This window comes from Rhagoletis zephyria, unplaced genomic scaffold (genome assembly GCF_001687245.7).
Source record: "Rhagoletis zephyria isolate East Lansing unplaced genomic scaffold, Rhagoletis_zephyria_1.1 Rzeph_scaffold_02033, whole genome shotgun sequence".
In the NCBI taxonomy this organism is placed as follows: Eukaryota; Metazoa; Arthropoda; class Insecta; order Diptera; family Tephritidae; genus Rhagoletis; species Rhagoletis zephyria.
Genome location: NW_016159117.1, coordinates 16,134 through 34,160, shown reverse-complemented (window position 1 = coordinate 34,160; position 18,027 = coordinate 16,134). Strand labels below are relative to the sequence as shown.

The 18,027-nt window shown below is 36.3% G+C and overlaps 1 protein-coding gene across 2 annotated transcripts in view; it reads left to right on the top strand.

Annotated features, from left to right (window-relative positions):
- Cdk4 (Cyclin-dependent kinase 4) overlaps positions 1-18,027 on the top strand; it is an 80,051-nt gene that overhangs the window by 49,168 nt on the left and 12,856 nt on the right. For both annotated transcript variants that reach the window (XM_017620059.1, XM_017620058.1), the window contains one exon: positions 12,311-12,639. In XM_017620059.1, coding sequence (XP_017475548.1) covers positions 12,311-12,639 — 329 coding nt within the window. The remainder of the gene's footprint in view (positions 1-12,310; positions 12,640-18,027) is intronic.

Sequence of the window (18,027 nt, the reverse complement as noted above, 5' to 3'; positions counted from 1 at the left end):
AATCTCTGGGAATCCTACGAGACATCTGCCGGTCATATGACCGGTCACCTAAATGGGAGATCTGCAGTCTTTTGGCATCATATTTTACATCAGAATTGAAGGGATTTCTGAAAAATCTGACCAGTTCTTTTGTGTAACTGTGATTTTGCATCCCTTGTCAACATATGGCCTCGGTTGAAGTTAACTTAAGGTCGTTGTTTTACTGCCTTAAAATTGAAGGGAAATTTTTACAGCGTTTTTTATGTGTATTGGTTTCTATTTGAGTGTATTGAGAATCGGTCAGGCTGAAAAGGCCTTGTAGGGAAGACAATAGGTTTGTTCGTCGAAAATCCAGCGAGAATTATCACTCAAAATATCAGATAGTAAGAAAAAATGCTCCCAAATTCTCTCTCATGTAGAGAAACTTGCAATTTCCTGTACGAACGCAAATTTGCAAGTTTTTCTGCCAGCTCGTGTCCACGGTTGCATTTCAAACAAAAGAAATTTGTATAGATTTTTTAAAATTCTTTCAGAGGGGCAAAAAACAGGATCTACGTGTATATAGCTTGTCAGTCCGACTTTCTTCAACATACGTTTCAATTTCTTTGTCGGGTTTACTATATCGACTCTGGTTGAGATTGCATTCCGATTAAGAATACAGTTTTTTTTGCCGAGTACCTTTCAAATCATTGGAATTAAATAAATTAATTAAGTAAACAAGTATTAACTTACATTTTTCGTTTTAAAATCGCTCCAGCTTGTAAATTTTTAAATTTAGCGAACTTGTTTATTCAAATTATCCTCGACAAAAAATCCAACCATGTGCCACAATCATATGTTTTTCGTGATTGCAAATTCTTGCTGGCAAATTTTTTTCCGGCTCGAATTTGTAACTTCTCTCCAAGAAATAGTATTTTTACTCGTGATTTATTTAAATAAAACATGTGAAATTTAGTTGAAACATGTTAGCCGTTTTTAACCGGTTTTATTTGCCAATTTAGCCGGTTCGTCCAAAAAGTTCTGGCAGCACTGACTATAATAAAGAGCTTTAATATTTATAACAATACACATTTCGTTTTATTTATTTAGTAACGGCTAGAACTTCGTCGCGTATATATGTATGTGTCGCTACTCGCTTGAGTGCTGACCCCATGCGACCACTAACGTAATATTTTTTTGGGGAGGTAAATTTTTAATTTTTTTTTAAAGCTTGAAGTCGAAAATATGTTTTTGTTTTTTTAAGTTAACGATAATAGAGTATTTTAATATTTTTGATAATACACATTTCTTTTTTTTATTTTGAAAACTCTTTTTTCAACACTTTTATTGAGGTGATTGGGGACCCCATGCGACTAATTGTGTGATTTTATTTATGCGCCTAATTAAGGGTTAATAGATATGTTGCACAAAAGGTACTGCATATCACCAAACGCATTTGTATTCATAAAATATATTTTTCTCAATCATTTTATTCCAATGTATATCCAAGTATGTCTACTGTAGCATAAGAAAATTACCAGCATAGCCGCTGCCTATGTTGCTTGGTTGGTGTCAGAACAACGACTGATTTAAAGAGCGTAAAAATACGTGCGTTGAGCGCAGTGATGAAATCGATGGTACAATTGTACTTTTTTGGTACATTTTGGATCCCAAAAGTACACTGGTACTACATCGAAATTTTTGATACAATTTTGTCAAAATACAGCATTACGACAAATTGTGTCGAAATACCACTTGTGGATAAAAATATAGTCATATTTTTCCTACTATATACAAGTAAATGCGTGGTGTTTATTAAAAACGAAAGACTTTTGATGTGTATACATCTTTGCTTTCGGTAGGTGTAAAATTTTCGAAGCTGTAACGCATAGTCCCACAGAAAATTTCGAAGCAAACTGCAAAAAAACGTTCGGAAATGCATAATAAAAAATGTTTGCGAACTGCAAAAAAGAACGTTCGAAAATGCATCACCAAACAAAAAATCATCAAGTGCACCCTGCGAACTTGCATCCTCGTGCATGCGTTTCCTTTTTGTAGCACTGCGCCTAAAAATGCACAAACGCTGCAGCGGAAAAGGAAGGAACTACGCGATGCGCCATTGCACACATGGTACGGTTGTTTCCAAATTTCCAAATTGTGTATTGCGGCAGAAAATGTTTAATTTCATTAGAAGCACCCTGTGTTTACTTGCTACTGCAAATGGTTGCATACATTTAGGCATATGAAGAGTAAGAGGAAATGCGGTACAAATGCTTATTATTTCCGATTATGAAACTCCGCGCCTTAATTACGGAGCTAATCACTTCGCCATCAATGCTGCCAGATTCATAGTTTTAACAGTTTTTTAGACAAGATTACAGTTGTTTAAAGTACCTCTTAGTACACATTACAGTTTTTCGAAATTTCCGACTTGAACGAAAAACGTAAAATTTCGTTTCGTTTTTCTTGTAAGTCAACTTTTAAGACAAAAGAAGAAAGCGCGTTTCCTCGTATGAAACAATTGTTTTCAGCTGTTCTTTGGATTCCAGTCGCCACTGCAAATGTGGAAAGAATGAATTTGAATAAAACAATAAATAAACTACAAATTCCAGCACACTCTTGTAGTTTAAGAACTAAAGATGATTTCGAAAGTACTAAATTTTAGGTATCGAATTAATTATGTAAAAAAATTAAGAAGAAGAGATAATAAAATGTGTTTTAAATATTCCATTTTATATATGATGATCAGGTTCAGGATTTTGAGGCACTAAAAACTTGAAAAAGGGCAAAATGAACCATGAAAAAAGCCAAAAAGGCATTTATTTTTTTAATTTTGTTATGTACATACATACATACCTCTATGTACAATGTGCACGTCTGATTAATTATATAAAAAAAAAATACATACAGTGGTCAAAAAATTATAGCCGAACCACTTTTAGCCAAGTTTTAACATATTATTTTTTTTAGTTATTTAATTTTAGTTATTTTTTTTTATTTTTATAAAAATATAGTTCATTCTTTAGCAAAACCCGTGTAAATCCCAGGTTCCAAGTCATTTGAAACTTGGACTTTATTCTACTAGAATTCAATGTGCTACAAAACTGCACACTCAGAATCTTTCTAGGAAATTAATTAGTTCTATTTTTTAATTTTTTTTCTTTTGATATTGCACAAAGTTTTACATTTACATTTTTATATTGGGCTATTGGAACAAATAGGGACGATAATTTTTTTGTAAAAAAAAAAGTTGAAAAATTTGAACACATTATTTATCGGATAGGATAAAGAAAAATATTTATGCATTCATACGAAATTTTGGCCAAATGCCTAATCGTGTGACGCTACCTTTAAACTTATATTTATGTACATACACGGCTGTTTCTAAATTTGCTTTACATAGAAATTTGTGCTCTTTTATTTTCATTTTGACTCACTTCAGTGTTGGTTCCTTTAGTTCAAGTTGGCATTCGGTTTTTGGAATTTAAATAAGTTCTCAGCAAAAAAGTTTGTTTAAAAAAATACATATGTGTACATAGTGCTTGAAAATATCAACTTTTCCCTTACCTTAAACCTTTGGGAGTGGGCAAAAATTATGTTTTGTAATTTAGGCAGAATTGAATATGCGCTATCTGGGAAGAAAATATCTACATTTAATATTTATTCTGTTTGTTGGCACTATATCCAAACACAAACACATCAATTTCTTATTTTCTAAGTTTGCGAATAAAACTTCACACTTAAAATTAAGACATTTATAACAAACATTTTATGAAGAAAATCCCTTATTCGTTTAAAATAAAAATAAGCGAAATCGGCCCAATTTTATACAACCCTGCCTTACATGAAAATTTTCTCTACGATAAGGCTAGTACCATTTCTAACAGATTTTGGGTCACTTAGTCAAAAATGGAAACAAATATACATATTTGAAATTTAAGAAAACAAGGCAAATAGCAAAATCGGCTAGAAACGGCTAATTTTTTTCTGCAAAACGGCTAACAAATCGGCTGCCGGCTAAATCGAAATTTCTCCGGCTGTTTGCTACCGCAACCGGCTAAATCTAGCCGGAAAATGGCTAAAATGGCAACACTGATTATAGTTAACTTTAAGAAAGAAAAGCATGACTTTGACTTCAAACTTAGATACAAAAATAAAAACTTACCTCCGCCAAAAAATATTGCGTAAGTGGTCGCATGGGGTCAGGACTTAAAAGAGTAGCGTGTGTACACGCCGATGTTCTGGCAGTGAATTATTAACGTATCCCGCGGGGAGTTAGGAAGCTAGAAAGAGCGCGAGCACGCTCCAAGCACTCCAATACATATTTTTCAACTTGAAATGGCCTTGACCCCATGCGCCTATAATTTCAGTAGACATTATAATATTTTTCATAGAGATTTTGCAAATATTCGAGGTGTGCAGAGAGATAATTTGTTTACTGAAAAGAAAAAACATTTTGTTCTAAAGTTTAAGGAATGGATTTCCCAACTAGATGAAGAAAATAGGTAAACATTAGTAAGGCCCAAACTTCATTAAAAAGGACGTCTGAAAACTTAATTTCTTTTAATATTGTTTAAAAAGGAAGACCCTTTTCAGATAGCATCTATATCAAAGAAATTTTTAAACAAGTTTTGCAGGAACTCAATTGCATGCATGATGATGTTGTTATTNCTTTTTTGCAAAACGGCTAACAAATCGGCTGCCAGCTAAATCGAAATTTCTCCGGCTGTTTGCTACCGCAACCGGCTAAATCTAGCCGGAAAATGGCTAAAATGGCAACACTGATTATAGTTAACTTTAAGAAAGAAAAGCATGACTTTGACTTCAAACTTAGATACAAAAATAAAAACTTACCTCCGCCAAAAAATGTTACGTAAGTGGTCGCATGGGGTCAGGACTTAAAAGAGTAGCGTGTGTACACGCCGATGTTCTGGCAGTGAATTATTAACGTATCCCGCGGGGAGTTAGGAAGCTAGAAAGAGCGCGAGCACGCTCCAAGCACTCCAATACATATTTTTCAACTTGAAATGGCCTTGACCCCATGCGCCTATAATTTCAGTAGACATTATAATATTTTTCATAGAGATTTTGCAAATATTCGAGGTGTGCAGAGAGATAATTTGTTTACTGAAAAGAAAAAACATTTTGTTCTAGAGTTTAAGGAATGGATTTCCCAACTAGAAGAAGAAAATAGGTAAACATTAGTAAGGCCCAAACTTCATTAAAAAGGACGTCTGAAAACTTAATTTCTTTTAATATTGTTTAAAAAGGAAGACCCTTTTCAGATAGCATCTATATCAAAGAAATTTTTAAACAAGTTTTGCAGGAACTNGAGATAATTTGTTTACTGAAAAGAAAAAACATTTTGTTCTAAAGTTTAAGGAATGGATTTCCCAACTAGATGAAGAAAATAGGTAAACATTAGTAAGGCCCAAACTTCATTAAAAAGGACGTCTGAAAACTTAATTTCTTTTAATATTGTTTAAAAAGGAAGACCCTTTTCAGATAGCATCTATATCAAAGAAATTTTTAAACAAGTTTTGCAGGAACTCAATTGCATGCATGATGATGTTGTTATTGAAAATATTCCTTTGTCCCCTAGGAAATTAGTTCGTAGCACAGATGAAATTGGTACATTTATTGAATCTTTAATTTCATTAATTCATGTAAATTTATTGAGCCAAATTTCCTTAATCAGTGTAAGCAAAATAAGCAATTCCAAGCAAATTCTTAAACTTTTCGGCCCTGCATATAATATATAAATTACAATTTTATACATATATATATCATAGTGAAGAACAACAGTACTAATTTTTCATTGTTGACACATTTGGTCTTTAAATTTTACTCTGCAGTACGATTACTCTGTGCTCACCAACACACTCGCAAAGTCAATTTTGCCGACCTCTGCTTTAAAGAATACTTAGTTCACGTCTAGTTCGTTCATCTCAATGAACTAGCTCTTCTGATTCTTAGTTTGTTCATCTTATTGGCGGATCCAGCGGGGGGTTTTGGGGGTTAAACTACGTGTCAGTCAGTGGCGGACCCACGGGGTGTGTTTTAATGTGGCGCATATGTATGCATAATATGGTGTCTATGTATTAAAACACCCCCCGTGTGTCCGCCATTGACTGACACGTAGTTTAACCCCCAAAACCCCCCGCTGGATCCGCCACTGGTTTAAACCCACCAAAACAAAATCATAAACTGTCGTCAGATGCCATTAAATTATTATCAACTGTTGTAAATNGTGGCGCATATATATGCATAATATGGTGTCTATGTATTAAAACACCCCCCGTGTGTCCGCCATTGACTGACACGTAGTTTAACCCCCAAAACCCCCCGCTGGATCCGCCACTGGTTTAAACCCACCAAAACAAAATCATAAACTGTCGTCAGATGCCATTAAATTATTATCAACTTTTGTAAATGCGGATGCGGAATTGCCGTCAGAAAATATAGATATGAAATAATTTTTTACATAATTTAAATCTTTTAAACACAAAAAAATTAATAATCGCGTATAAAAACTGATGTCCAAACTACAGTGGCGNGTCAGAAAATATAGATATGAAATAATTTTTTACATAATTTAAATCTTTTAAACACAAAAAAAATTAATAATCGCGTATAAAAACTGATGTCCAAACTACAGTGGCGGCTTGTGGCAGGACCGACCATTTCGACCACTCTCGTAACTATTTTCCTAATCCATCATAATAACTAAAGAAAAAAAATCAATCCGTGAATATCTACGTCTTTCGTCAGTTTTTAGATGGCGTGACAATGAAAAAACATACTCTAGATTACAATATCCATGAGCGGATACTCGAAAACTTTATTTTTTCTAAAGATAATACCACGATTTTAACAACGACGAAAACTCTAATTTACGAAAAGTTTAGAGCGAATTGCTAGCAACAGTCACTTCGATCTCCTGTAACACTAAATGCCTTAAGAGAATCGACTTGTTGTCTCATAACGATACGCAATAGAGCCCTCCTAACAATATAAGATGGTTATGCATACGAATGCATAAATTTTTTTTCTCCTACGCGTTTCAGCGCACTTCACGCCTTCATCAGGGAGTCTGATTTATTGTACAAAAAACAAAACATAATACACACAATTAGACATAGTTACATAAATAATAATAATAGATTGGCGTTTACACTTATGTTAGTGTTTGGCCGAGCCTCTCCTCCGACTTGTGGCGTGCGCCTTGATGTTGTCACACAAATCGGAGGGACCTACAGTTTTACGCCGACTCCGAACGGCGATTGCATTTTTATGAGAAGCTGTTTTTCATGGCAGAAATACACTCGGAGGTTTGCCATTGCCTGCCGAGGGACGACCGCTGTTAAGAAAAAACCTTTTTCTATATTTTTTGCGATGTTGCTTTGACCAGGGCTTGAACCCAGGTGTTGATGAGTGAGAGCGCGCACTGCTTACCACTACACCACAGCGGCCGAAAAATATACATATAGATACATATACACATCTTTTTTATCACAATAGCACTTACATATTATATTAGTATAACTATTTACATAACAATAAACGCAAAACATTGCACTGCACACTTTCATTTGTCGTCACTGTCTTCGCCTATCTGATTTATTATTTTGTATTGCCATCCGGTACGCACAATTTATATTGGCAACGTCCTCTTTAAAGTTCATCGCGTCCCTTATCCTCTCCTGTATTCGCAGACTCTCCAAAGTTAATCTTGTTTTTTCTCGTTTTTGTACGTCCAAAATTATGGTGTTCTCAAAATCTGCTTTATGTTCGCTATTCGTCAAGTGCTGTGCAAGTGCTGCTGTTGTCTTCTTATTTTTTGCGTCTGCTTGGTGTTCACTAATTCTGACTCCAAGGGCTCGTTTACTCGTGCCTATATATACTTTGTTGCAGTTTTTGTTGACTTTACCTGTGCATGGGATTTGATAGACCACATTATGCTGTTGTTGTTTGTTTATTTCGTCTTTTGTTTTGGTGAATATTTTATATAGCGTGCTATGTGGCTTATGTGCATATGTTATGTTCTTGTTTTGAATATTTCTGTGCAGTGTTTTGCTGTCGGTTAGGCCTTGTATGTGTGTGACTCCTGTAAATCTTCTGTTTGAAAACTTATTGTTTGTTTGCGCTGATTTTAGTTTTCTAATTGTTGTTGCCATTAGTATCCCAATAGTTTTATTTGTGTACCCGTTCTTGTGCAGTATATTTAATATTTTCTGCATGTTACTTTTTCTGAACTCCTGGTCACTTAAGGAGTAGATTTTGTTGATCAGGTTTGTTGCCGTAATCTTCTTTTGTGCCCATAGATGGTTCGAGGGTAATTTATCATTCTCGAAGATGCTATAGATTTCGACTACCAATTTGTTACTATTTTATTATTTGAGTGGTGAATTTCGAAATCTAAGAAGGCTAATTTGTTTCCCTCTTCTAACTCGGTGGTGAATTGGATTTTATTGTGTTGGGAATTTAACACATTTAAAATATCTTTTACGTCATTTCTTTTTACGATCGCGGATATATCGAGCCCTAACCACCAAAATAACGTAAGCGACATTTTTTTCAAAATTTTATTTTTAATGCAGAAATATTCCTCGGGCATCTAGATGTATTTCGGCATCGAAAAGAAAATTTTGAAAAAATGGCGCTTACGTTATTTTGGCGCTTAGGGCTCGATATCATCTACATACTTATTGATGTATTTGATACATATGTCCTTAGATTTCAATTCAGCGATGCTGTCGTCAAGTGTTTTATCCAGAACAATGTCAGCTACAGTGGGCGATAACGGGTTTCCCATCGGCATTCCGTGTATTTGTTGGTAATATATCATAAAAAAATAGTTATTGTCGCATAGACAGAATTCTAACATCGTTAAGAACTGCTTTCTTGTGAGAGTGGTAAGAATTTGTCCAATGACCTTTGAAAGGCTGTAACAGGGCACATTGGATGAAGCAGAAATAGGTCTCAAGGGTGTATTTTCCTTGTGTACTNGTTTTGTCCAGAACAATGTCAGCTACAGTGGGCGATAACGGGTTTCCCATCGGCATTCCGTGTATTTGTTGGTAATATATCATAAAAAAATAGTTATTGTCGCATAGACAGAATTCTAACATCGTTAAGAACTGCTTTCTTGTGAGAGTGGTAAGAATTTGTCCAATGACCTTTGAAAGGCTGTAACAGGGCACATTGGATGAAGCAGAAATAGGTCTCAAGGGTGTATTTTCCTTGTGTACTTTCGGAAGTCCATATAGTCTAGGTGCTGATAATTGTCCATGTTTTTCTGTTTGTATACGTCATTTACTATCGCGTTGTTTCTTTTCAGCACTTTTTATGTTGGGTCCATTTGTATCGTTTTGTATGTATATATGTCGTTCAATAGATCTTTCATTTTCATCATCCCCGTTTTATTTCCCTTATCCGCATTTGTAATTACTATAGAGTCCGTATGTTGTTTTATAAACCGTTTTGTGTCTTCAAATATTCTGAGTATACATTTTTCTTTTTTATTGTTTTTAAATTTATTTTTGAATGCGTTAATGCTGGTGGCTATATCGTCACTAGACACGAATAAAGGCGCGAGCTCAAAAGTTTACCGTGAAAAAAGGCGCATAACAAAACTTNGTTTTTAAATTTATTTTTGAATGCGTTAATGCTGGTGGCTATATCGTCACTAGACACGAATTAAGGCGCGAGCTCAAAAGTTTACCGTGAAAAAAGGCGCATAACAAAACTTCAGCGAAGAAAGACTCTTAACATAGTTGACGGCAAAGAAAGACGCGTTTAAATATTTGACGTCGAAGAAGGACGCGTATACTTTTTTTCGCGGTCAACTATGTTTGCGGTTGTAATAGTATGTACATTCCGTAAAGAGTTTTTGGCGCGCCTTCATTCGTCTCTAGTGACGATATTGAATCTTGCAGTATCTTTTTCTCTGCTTCCTCTAAAGTCTGAATTCCCGGCTCTAATTCCGCAATCAGGTGAACCGGCGAGAAATTGTTCCGTGTCATAGGCAGCGCAAACTTTTTCCCTAAGGAAAGAAGCCATCGAGATTCTCTTGGAATTGGGATGCTGGTTTTATTTATAAACCAATCTTCATTGATTATAAACCCGTATGTTGTAAAATTATTTTTTTAGATGGCTTTGTAATTTTTCATTGAGACTGTTTTCGGTGTGACGTGCTATATTTGTTTTAAATTGTTCCGGTTTTTCTGTTACTAGCATGAAATGAGACTCCTCAAGCTTCTTATGTAGATTTGTTTTGATGTGTTCTATACTTTTTCGGACTAAAATTGCATGTTAGCTTTTTTTATTTCCAAATTTAAGATTTTCAGTATAAACTNTCAGTTTTTCTGTTACTAGCATGAAATGAGACTCCTCCTATGTAGATTTGTTTTGATGTGTTCTATACTTTTTCGGACTAATTTTATTTGCATGTTAGCTTTTTTTATTTCCAAATTTAAGATTTTCAGTATAAACTGTTCTTCAATTTTTTCTAACTCTTTTTTCGTAATGTCCAATTGGAACCCATGTTTTATTCTCCATAATTTATCCGTTAAGTGTGGTGTTGTTATTCCAAAATTCTTGCATTTTAGTAGAAATTTTAGTCTTTGTTCTTGTTTAGCTAATTTTTTATAGTTTTTGTTGTACAGTTTTATGGTGTAGCAAGTAACCTCGTCATATTTAAACCTAATGTGTTCGAAAAAGTGTTTCGTGTTGTGTAATTTATGCTTTGTTTCCTGGTTGTATCGGTAGTTGCTCTCCAAATAAATTAAGTTGATTGTGTTTTGAGGCCAGTGTTAAAATTTCCTATTGGGTCATTGGTAGAGCTTTCTCTTCCTCCTACGCGTTTCGGCGTACTTCACGCCTTCATCAATAGGAAATTTTAACACTGGCCTCAAAAAACAATCATCTTACAATTGTATTAGTAGGTATTTATTAAGAATTGTCTGTTTCCGAATGACTTCACTTGGCGATATTTACAAATAAATCGCCTCCAGCGCCACCTTGCAGTTCTTTTTTTGCAATAGTACTGACCCTATTATTATCAACAGGGACCCACTCAAACACATAAAAAAAAAGTTATCAAAATCGTTTAGGAAGAGTTCACTCACAAACAAACNACTCCAGCGCCACCTTGCAGTTCTTTTTTTGCAATAGTACTGACCCTATTATTATCAACAGGGACCCACTCAAACACATAAAAAAAAAAGTTATCAAAATCGTTTAGGAGGAGTTCACTCACAAACAAACGTATCGAAGAATTATTTATGAATTTACAGATAGGTAAAAGTTTCAGTATGTCTGGAAGGCGCCTCGCCCCTTTTCAAGTTTCAGGACTCTACCACAAATACTTCCAGAGATGCGTGGTATGAAAAATTCGATTTGGATGGGAGATGCCACACTCCCTTGATATATCGAAATTATTATCAGCCTATAAACATCCTTGGAAAGTCTGCAGTGGGTGTCCAAAATTTCAAAAAATCGGTATAAGCGTGCGAGAGTTCACCTTTTGTAAAAAGAAGGCACTTCTCTTTATATAATTAGTAAAGATATTAATTCGAAATTTCAAGCAAATCGGAGCTGAGCTACAGAACAACAAAAATATATTGGTCCCTGGTCCACCTTCCGGAAATCCATAAGAACCACGTATCCTCACGCAAAGTTGATCGAGGATCACTATCATGTAGTCATGTAAAATTAGCAGAACAACTCACTAAATAAAATTATAGTTTAAAAAAAACCAAAACCCCGCTATTATAATTTCCATTCGTACTGCCATCAGGTATGTAACTTGAGAATAGAAATCGCTGAATCTTTTAGGCGCATCAATATTACATAGTTACATCCCGAGCTAATAAAAGGGAGGTAAAAAAAGAGGACTGCCACGCACAAAACAGTACGGATGGTCGCCGTACGTATGAGTAACATTCTTTCCTGCTCCGAACATTCACAACTTTTTTTATCCTTGGATTTTCTTCGTTAGTAGCTTGATTTTTTCGTTAGTAGGTTGATTTTTTGTTAAACAGACTATAGTAAAAACAAAAAAAAAATTACTAAACATCTGTTTTTTTTCTCTGTTGAAGTTAGCATTTTTTATTACCAATGCAAATTAAAATGAAAATATCTTTGGAAAATTACCTGATATAAAAAAACTGGATACAGGTCCGGAATCTGCGTCTCAAAATTAAGCTCACGTGTTTCGGCGTTTTTTGTGTAATTTCAAAATTTTAGAAATTTTTCAGTGTTATTGAATCATTCGTGCATCTTCCTTTATTAATTTAAAAAAGTTGCTTTTGAAATTAAAATTAACTTAGCTGTTTTTTCTTTCTTCTAGCGTTTGTCACGGGAGCTCTTAACTGGAGTAGATTTTCTACACTCTCATCGAATCATTCACCGAGACTTAAAGCCACAAAATTTACTGATATCGTCGCAAGGTCACTTAAAAATTGCAGATTTTGGCTTGGCGAAAACGTACGATTTCGAAATGAAATTAACTTCCGTAGTGGTGACACTTTGGTACCGTGCTCCCGAAGTTTTGTTGGCACAATCTTATAATAGTTCAGTTGATATTTGGAGTGTTGCTTGTATTATAGCAGAAATGTTTGCGCGCAAAGCCCTTTTTCCGGGCACGTCAGAAGCCAATCAACTAGATCGAGTTTTTGAGTAAGTAATGAAGAGAGCCTTAACAAATATGATACCGTGTCATATGTATGTATGTATGCACATATGTATACAGGGTTTCCTAGACCACCCGTCACCCCATATAAAATGTGGAGAAATGTTTTTTAATGGAAAACGCAAAAATATGTCATAACAAATTGGAAATGCTCACCTTGTTGTGAAGGGAAGTTCCTTTTTTAAATTAGACATTCATGTTTTTATTACTGGATCGGATTCTGAGGATAAAAATAAGAAGCTTTAGTTTGAAACCTTTTTCTCGGATATGCCTTTTTCAACGACTAAATGACCTTCGCACTTAAACTCGTCCTGGACTTCTAAAATGGAAAACGAAAAAATATGAATCAACAAGTCGGGAATGCTTTATCTCTTGGTCGTATTACCGACTTCCGATTTTGGTTGGACTGATTTATTCGGGCTCTGCCAACAAAAATGCATACATATCTTTTGTTGGAAACTTTTTTCTGGAATGGACTTCCTATTAAAATAATGTACTTTCGGTCTGTGTAACCTACTTGCGGTCGAAACCGGAAGTCGGTAATACGACTAAAAGATAGAGAATCCCCGAATTAGTAGTCTTCGTTTTCCAATAAAAATATTTTCACTCGTTTAAGCAAGCTAGGAAGTATTGAAGTTTGAAAGTCATGTAGAGGTTGGAAAAGGCACTTCCGAGAAAAAAGTTTCAAACGACAGTTACGCGTTTTTATATACAGAATCCGAATCTTTAGTCAAAGCATGTATGTATTTCTAATTAAAAAAAAGAACTTCTGGTCAGTTTAANAAATTCTTGTTAAGTAGTAATTTTGGCAAAGGTTCTTCGCAAAAAGCTCCTAAAAAGATGCCTAATTATTATTAGTTATTTGGAAGAAGTCATTTTCATTTTCATTTTCACATGTATAATTGTAAAGCGCACATAAATCAATGGGTGGATAAAGTTTCATAATTATTTAATAAATATTAGACGAAAATAACAATTATATTTAAATATATATAAATATATAAAATATTTGACGAAAATAGCAATTATATTTTAGGTTTCATACATCTTCAATTTTACACGCAAAAAGGAAAAATTTAAGTGAATCTGGTGATGACGTTGTTGCTGTGTATCTGGTGATGAACTTTTGTCAAACTTGTTTTCATTTTTTTATGCCAAAACCGAAACCGGAACGAAACCGAAACTGAAACAACTTTTGAAGAGCGAAACCTAACCCGAAAACGTAACACGATGCAAAACCGAAACCGACCCCGGAACGTTATTTTGAATCGGTTTCATTCCTTGATAATAAACCTCCCTAAGTAAAATTCTCCTTTCTGTGTAGCCGGAAAAAAGGGGCCGAAGTATTTTTGCGCAGAGCTTCTCTCTGCTTAGGCGGCCATCGGTCGCACTTATGGATTATAACCCTTACTAAGTAGAATTCTCCTTTCTGTGTTGCGGGAAAAAAGGAGGCCGAAGTATTTTAGCACAGAAAGTCTTTCTGCGTAGGCGGCCTTCGGCCGCGCTTATGGAGTATACGCTTGGTTGGTTGGTTTTAGTGGGTTACACTCTGAAATATTCTGCCGGAATGGTTTGCCGAGTGTCTTTAGCCTCATCCTTGCTAGGGCTGGACACTCGCACAGCAAGTGTTTGACTGTCTCTTTTATGCCCGGGTCCTCGCAGCTGCGACAGAACTTATTGAAGGGCAGTACTATCCTTTTGGCATGTACGCCTGTCCACACTGCAGTCACTTTGTAGGCATTTGTTTTGCTCATTCCTAAGAGAGCTTTGGTTTTGAGTGGGTCGTAGGACACCCAGAACTGCCGGGAAACTCTTTAAGATGCTGTGCAGTCCATCCTCTGCCACTCTGCCATTTATCCACTAGCTGAGATCTAACAGAGTTAGAAGAAAGTGCCTGAATAGCCGCTTGGCTATTCGAGAGGATGTTCACTTGCGTTCTCGCGTGTACATTCTCTTTGATGTACCTTACTGTCTCCTTAATAGCAAACGCTTCGGCCTGGAAAACGCTTGCATAGTCTGCTAGGCGGAAGGATAATTTTAGGTTATATTGCTCAATGAAAACCCCAGCACCAACTCCGGATTCCATCTTTGACCCATCCGTAAAGACATTTAAGCCCTGCAAGAACCCGAAATTTTCCGCATTCCAGTCACTGTAGCTTGGGAATTTCGCTCGGGATTTATGGTGAACCCAGGTCTTCGACAGGATATAGTCAGTGGGCAGCGAACCGAACCCGAATAGTTTTTCCTTCCAGAGCCCCAGGGCACGCAGTCTGATGGCGCTGTTAGCAGCTGAATTTGAAAGGTATCTATGCGTAATAAGTCAAGAAGGACGTACAAAACGTCCTTCGGACAGGATCTCATTGCACCTGTTACGCTAGCGGCTGCTGAACTGTGAATTCCCCCTAGCTTTTTAACTGCGCAATCCTTAGTAAGGGCTGGCCACCAGACCAGCGCCCCGTAAGAGATTATGGGTCGGACTAAAGCCGTGTACATCCAGTGCACAATTCTTGGTTTCAAACCCCGTCTGTTGCCCAACTTTCTCTTGGTTGCATAAAGAGCACCCGTGGCCTTCCTAGCAAGTTCCTCAATGTTTGGTTACCAGTTAAGTTTGTGATCCAGAATAACTCCAAGGCATTTCACCTTGTTTGACAGATCCAGTTCCATTCCTCGGAACGTTGGTCTATTAAAATTAGGTAATTTTGTTTTATTTGTGAAAAGCATAAAGTCAGTTTTCTCAGGGTTTACGCTAACAGAACATGACCGAAGGAAACTGACCAGATACCAGTATCGCTGCATCGTCGGCGTAAGCCACCGCTTTGATTCTCTGAGTACCAGTAGTTTGTTTAAGACCATGAGCCATAGTAACGGTGATAGCACTCCTCCCTGTGGGGTGCCACTCACTGCATATACGGCCCTGCTTTGGTACCCCGATTCGTCATGTATTACTCTACTCCTTAGTAGAAGAGACACTATCCAAGCCCGGACACACTGATCAATCCTTGTTTCCATAAGTGCCTCATGGATGCAATTTACACTCACATTATTAAAGGCCCCTCGATGTCTATAGCACGCCATTGTAAATTGTTTATAGTAGAGCGAACTCTCAATTATATGTACCACTTCATGTAAGGCAGTCTCCGTTGACTTCCCTTTCAAGTACGCTTGTTGAGAGCATGATAAATTGGACGTCTTGTCCCTAACATACAAATCCAACAGCCTCTCAAACGTCTTGAGCACAAATGATATTAGGCTTATTGGTCGGAAATCTTCAGCATTGGCATGACACCGCTTGCCCGCTTTAGGAATAAAAATTACTTTAATCTTCCTCCACCTTAATGGAACGTGGTTCAGGACTAGACACCCTCTAAAAATTGTTTCTAGGACTGGAATGACCATCTCAGAAGCTTTCTAAAGCATATCTGGTAGTATTCCGTCTATACCCGGTTAATTATAGGGTGATAAGCTGAAGACAGCAAATTTTATCTTTTCCCTCTCCAGTAGCTCCTCCAAGAGATCCTCGAAGAGGGTTGGTATGTGGTCTGGGGCATCGGTTTCCACTACATCGATTTTGCACCCTGGAAAATGTGTATTCAAAGGATATCCAGCGACTCTCCAGCCGATTCGGTCCATGAACCATCTGACCTTTTTATGTATATTGGCTGTGAGTGCCCTTTGGCAAGGATTTTGCTTAATCTCGCAGATTTCTTGGTATCCACGATGGATTCGCAAAATGCCCTCCAGTAAGCTCATTGGCGTCCCGTATCGCTTTTTGGTATTTCTTTAGGTTCTCTCTGTATAGGTCCCATACCTTATTCCTGTAGCATTCGTTGAAGGATTATCTTTCCTTTGCTTCCTTAGCCAAGGTGTGCGCGCTTTCTTGCCATACCTCAGAGGACAAGCCTTCTTAAGGGCTTTTCCGAAGGCCTTATTCAGGCTGTCCGCTTTGGCGTCCAGCTCGCCCAATTTTCTCCTTTTCAGCAGCTTTCACATGAGTTGGATCATAGAGTTTCCCAGCCATTTTAAGGAAACTTTTTAATGGATCCGTGTCCAAATTTTTGTAATTACGGCCAAACATGAATTTGGCCAAATAAACGTTAAAAAATTTTTGTTTTTTTTCGTTGATACGGAGGCATACAGCATTTGACCACGATGAAGGTTGAAGGTCATTTCGTGCTTTAAACCTTCGGTAACGTGCAGAATAGACTTGTAAACATGGAAATGGCAGAGGTTACATTGCCGTCTTAAGAGCGTGTCAGACGTGGCAATGCAGTATATTTCAAAAGACTGTGAAATTGAGAAATTTCAGAAAGCAGTTTCATGAGCAGTGACACCTTGCATATAAAGTGTTTCTCGAAAGAAAGTTTTTTATTTCCGAAAGGCGAATTGCTGGGAAAACTTCTGAAATCGCCTTTTGACTGTCTACACGGTGAATGAATTTCTAGCAATATTTCTCGATACTAAAATGCAACCGTGAGGCGCTAAAATAAACAACTTTATAAAAGCAAGATAAAGAAAAATAAGTGGATTTAGAAAAACATATAAATGGGTCGATACTATCGATAGTATCGATAGTCATCCTTGAGACTATCGTAAAACATCGATGGACTGGACTATCGATAGTTTGACAGCTCTATATTCCTGATTTTGCTACAAATCGTCCTACAAATCCTATTTTTGAACTTTCGAAATTCGTAAAGTGGCATACCTAAAAACGAACGACTAAGAAATTTATAGCTTTTTTGCGTAATCTTGTAAGAAAACAATTCTGTTTCGGAGCGAGAAAAACTCAGTGCGTGTTGTCCCTACGCGCGGAAGAAGTGAAACTTAATAGAGGAAATGCCAGAAAGAAAGAAATGTACGATATACATACAAATGTGCATATTTTCTAATATACAAAAAATATATTTATTTAGAATTTTTTTTAACGACCCTTAATTTTTTATTTTTTATAACCAACTGCAAAGTTTGATTATTATTTGTGCCTTTTGTGCCTGAGAAACCATCCATATCTACAATATTAACTAGTAGATTGCGGTAACTAAAGTAAGACATGAAATGCTTTATTTCAATATTATTATTTCTGGAAAAAACCGCATCAATGGTAGCTGCTCCTTTGGTTGTTGGATCATTTCTACCATTAACCATTTCCAGTGAAAATTTGTCTTTAAAAAATTTTGTCAGTTCATCAGATTTGGCCAGCGAAAAGTTGACGTTGAAATCTCATGCGAAAGTTACAAGTCGATCATAACAGTCTACTTATCATCATCTTAATCTTTATCATTCATCTTCTTTTCATAGTCATCTTCATCATCATCGTCACCTTCATCATCATCTTCATCCTCATCTTCATCATCATCGTCACCTTCATCATCATC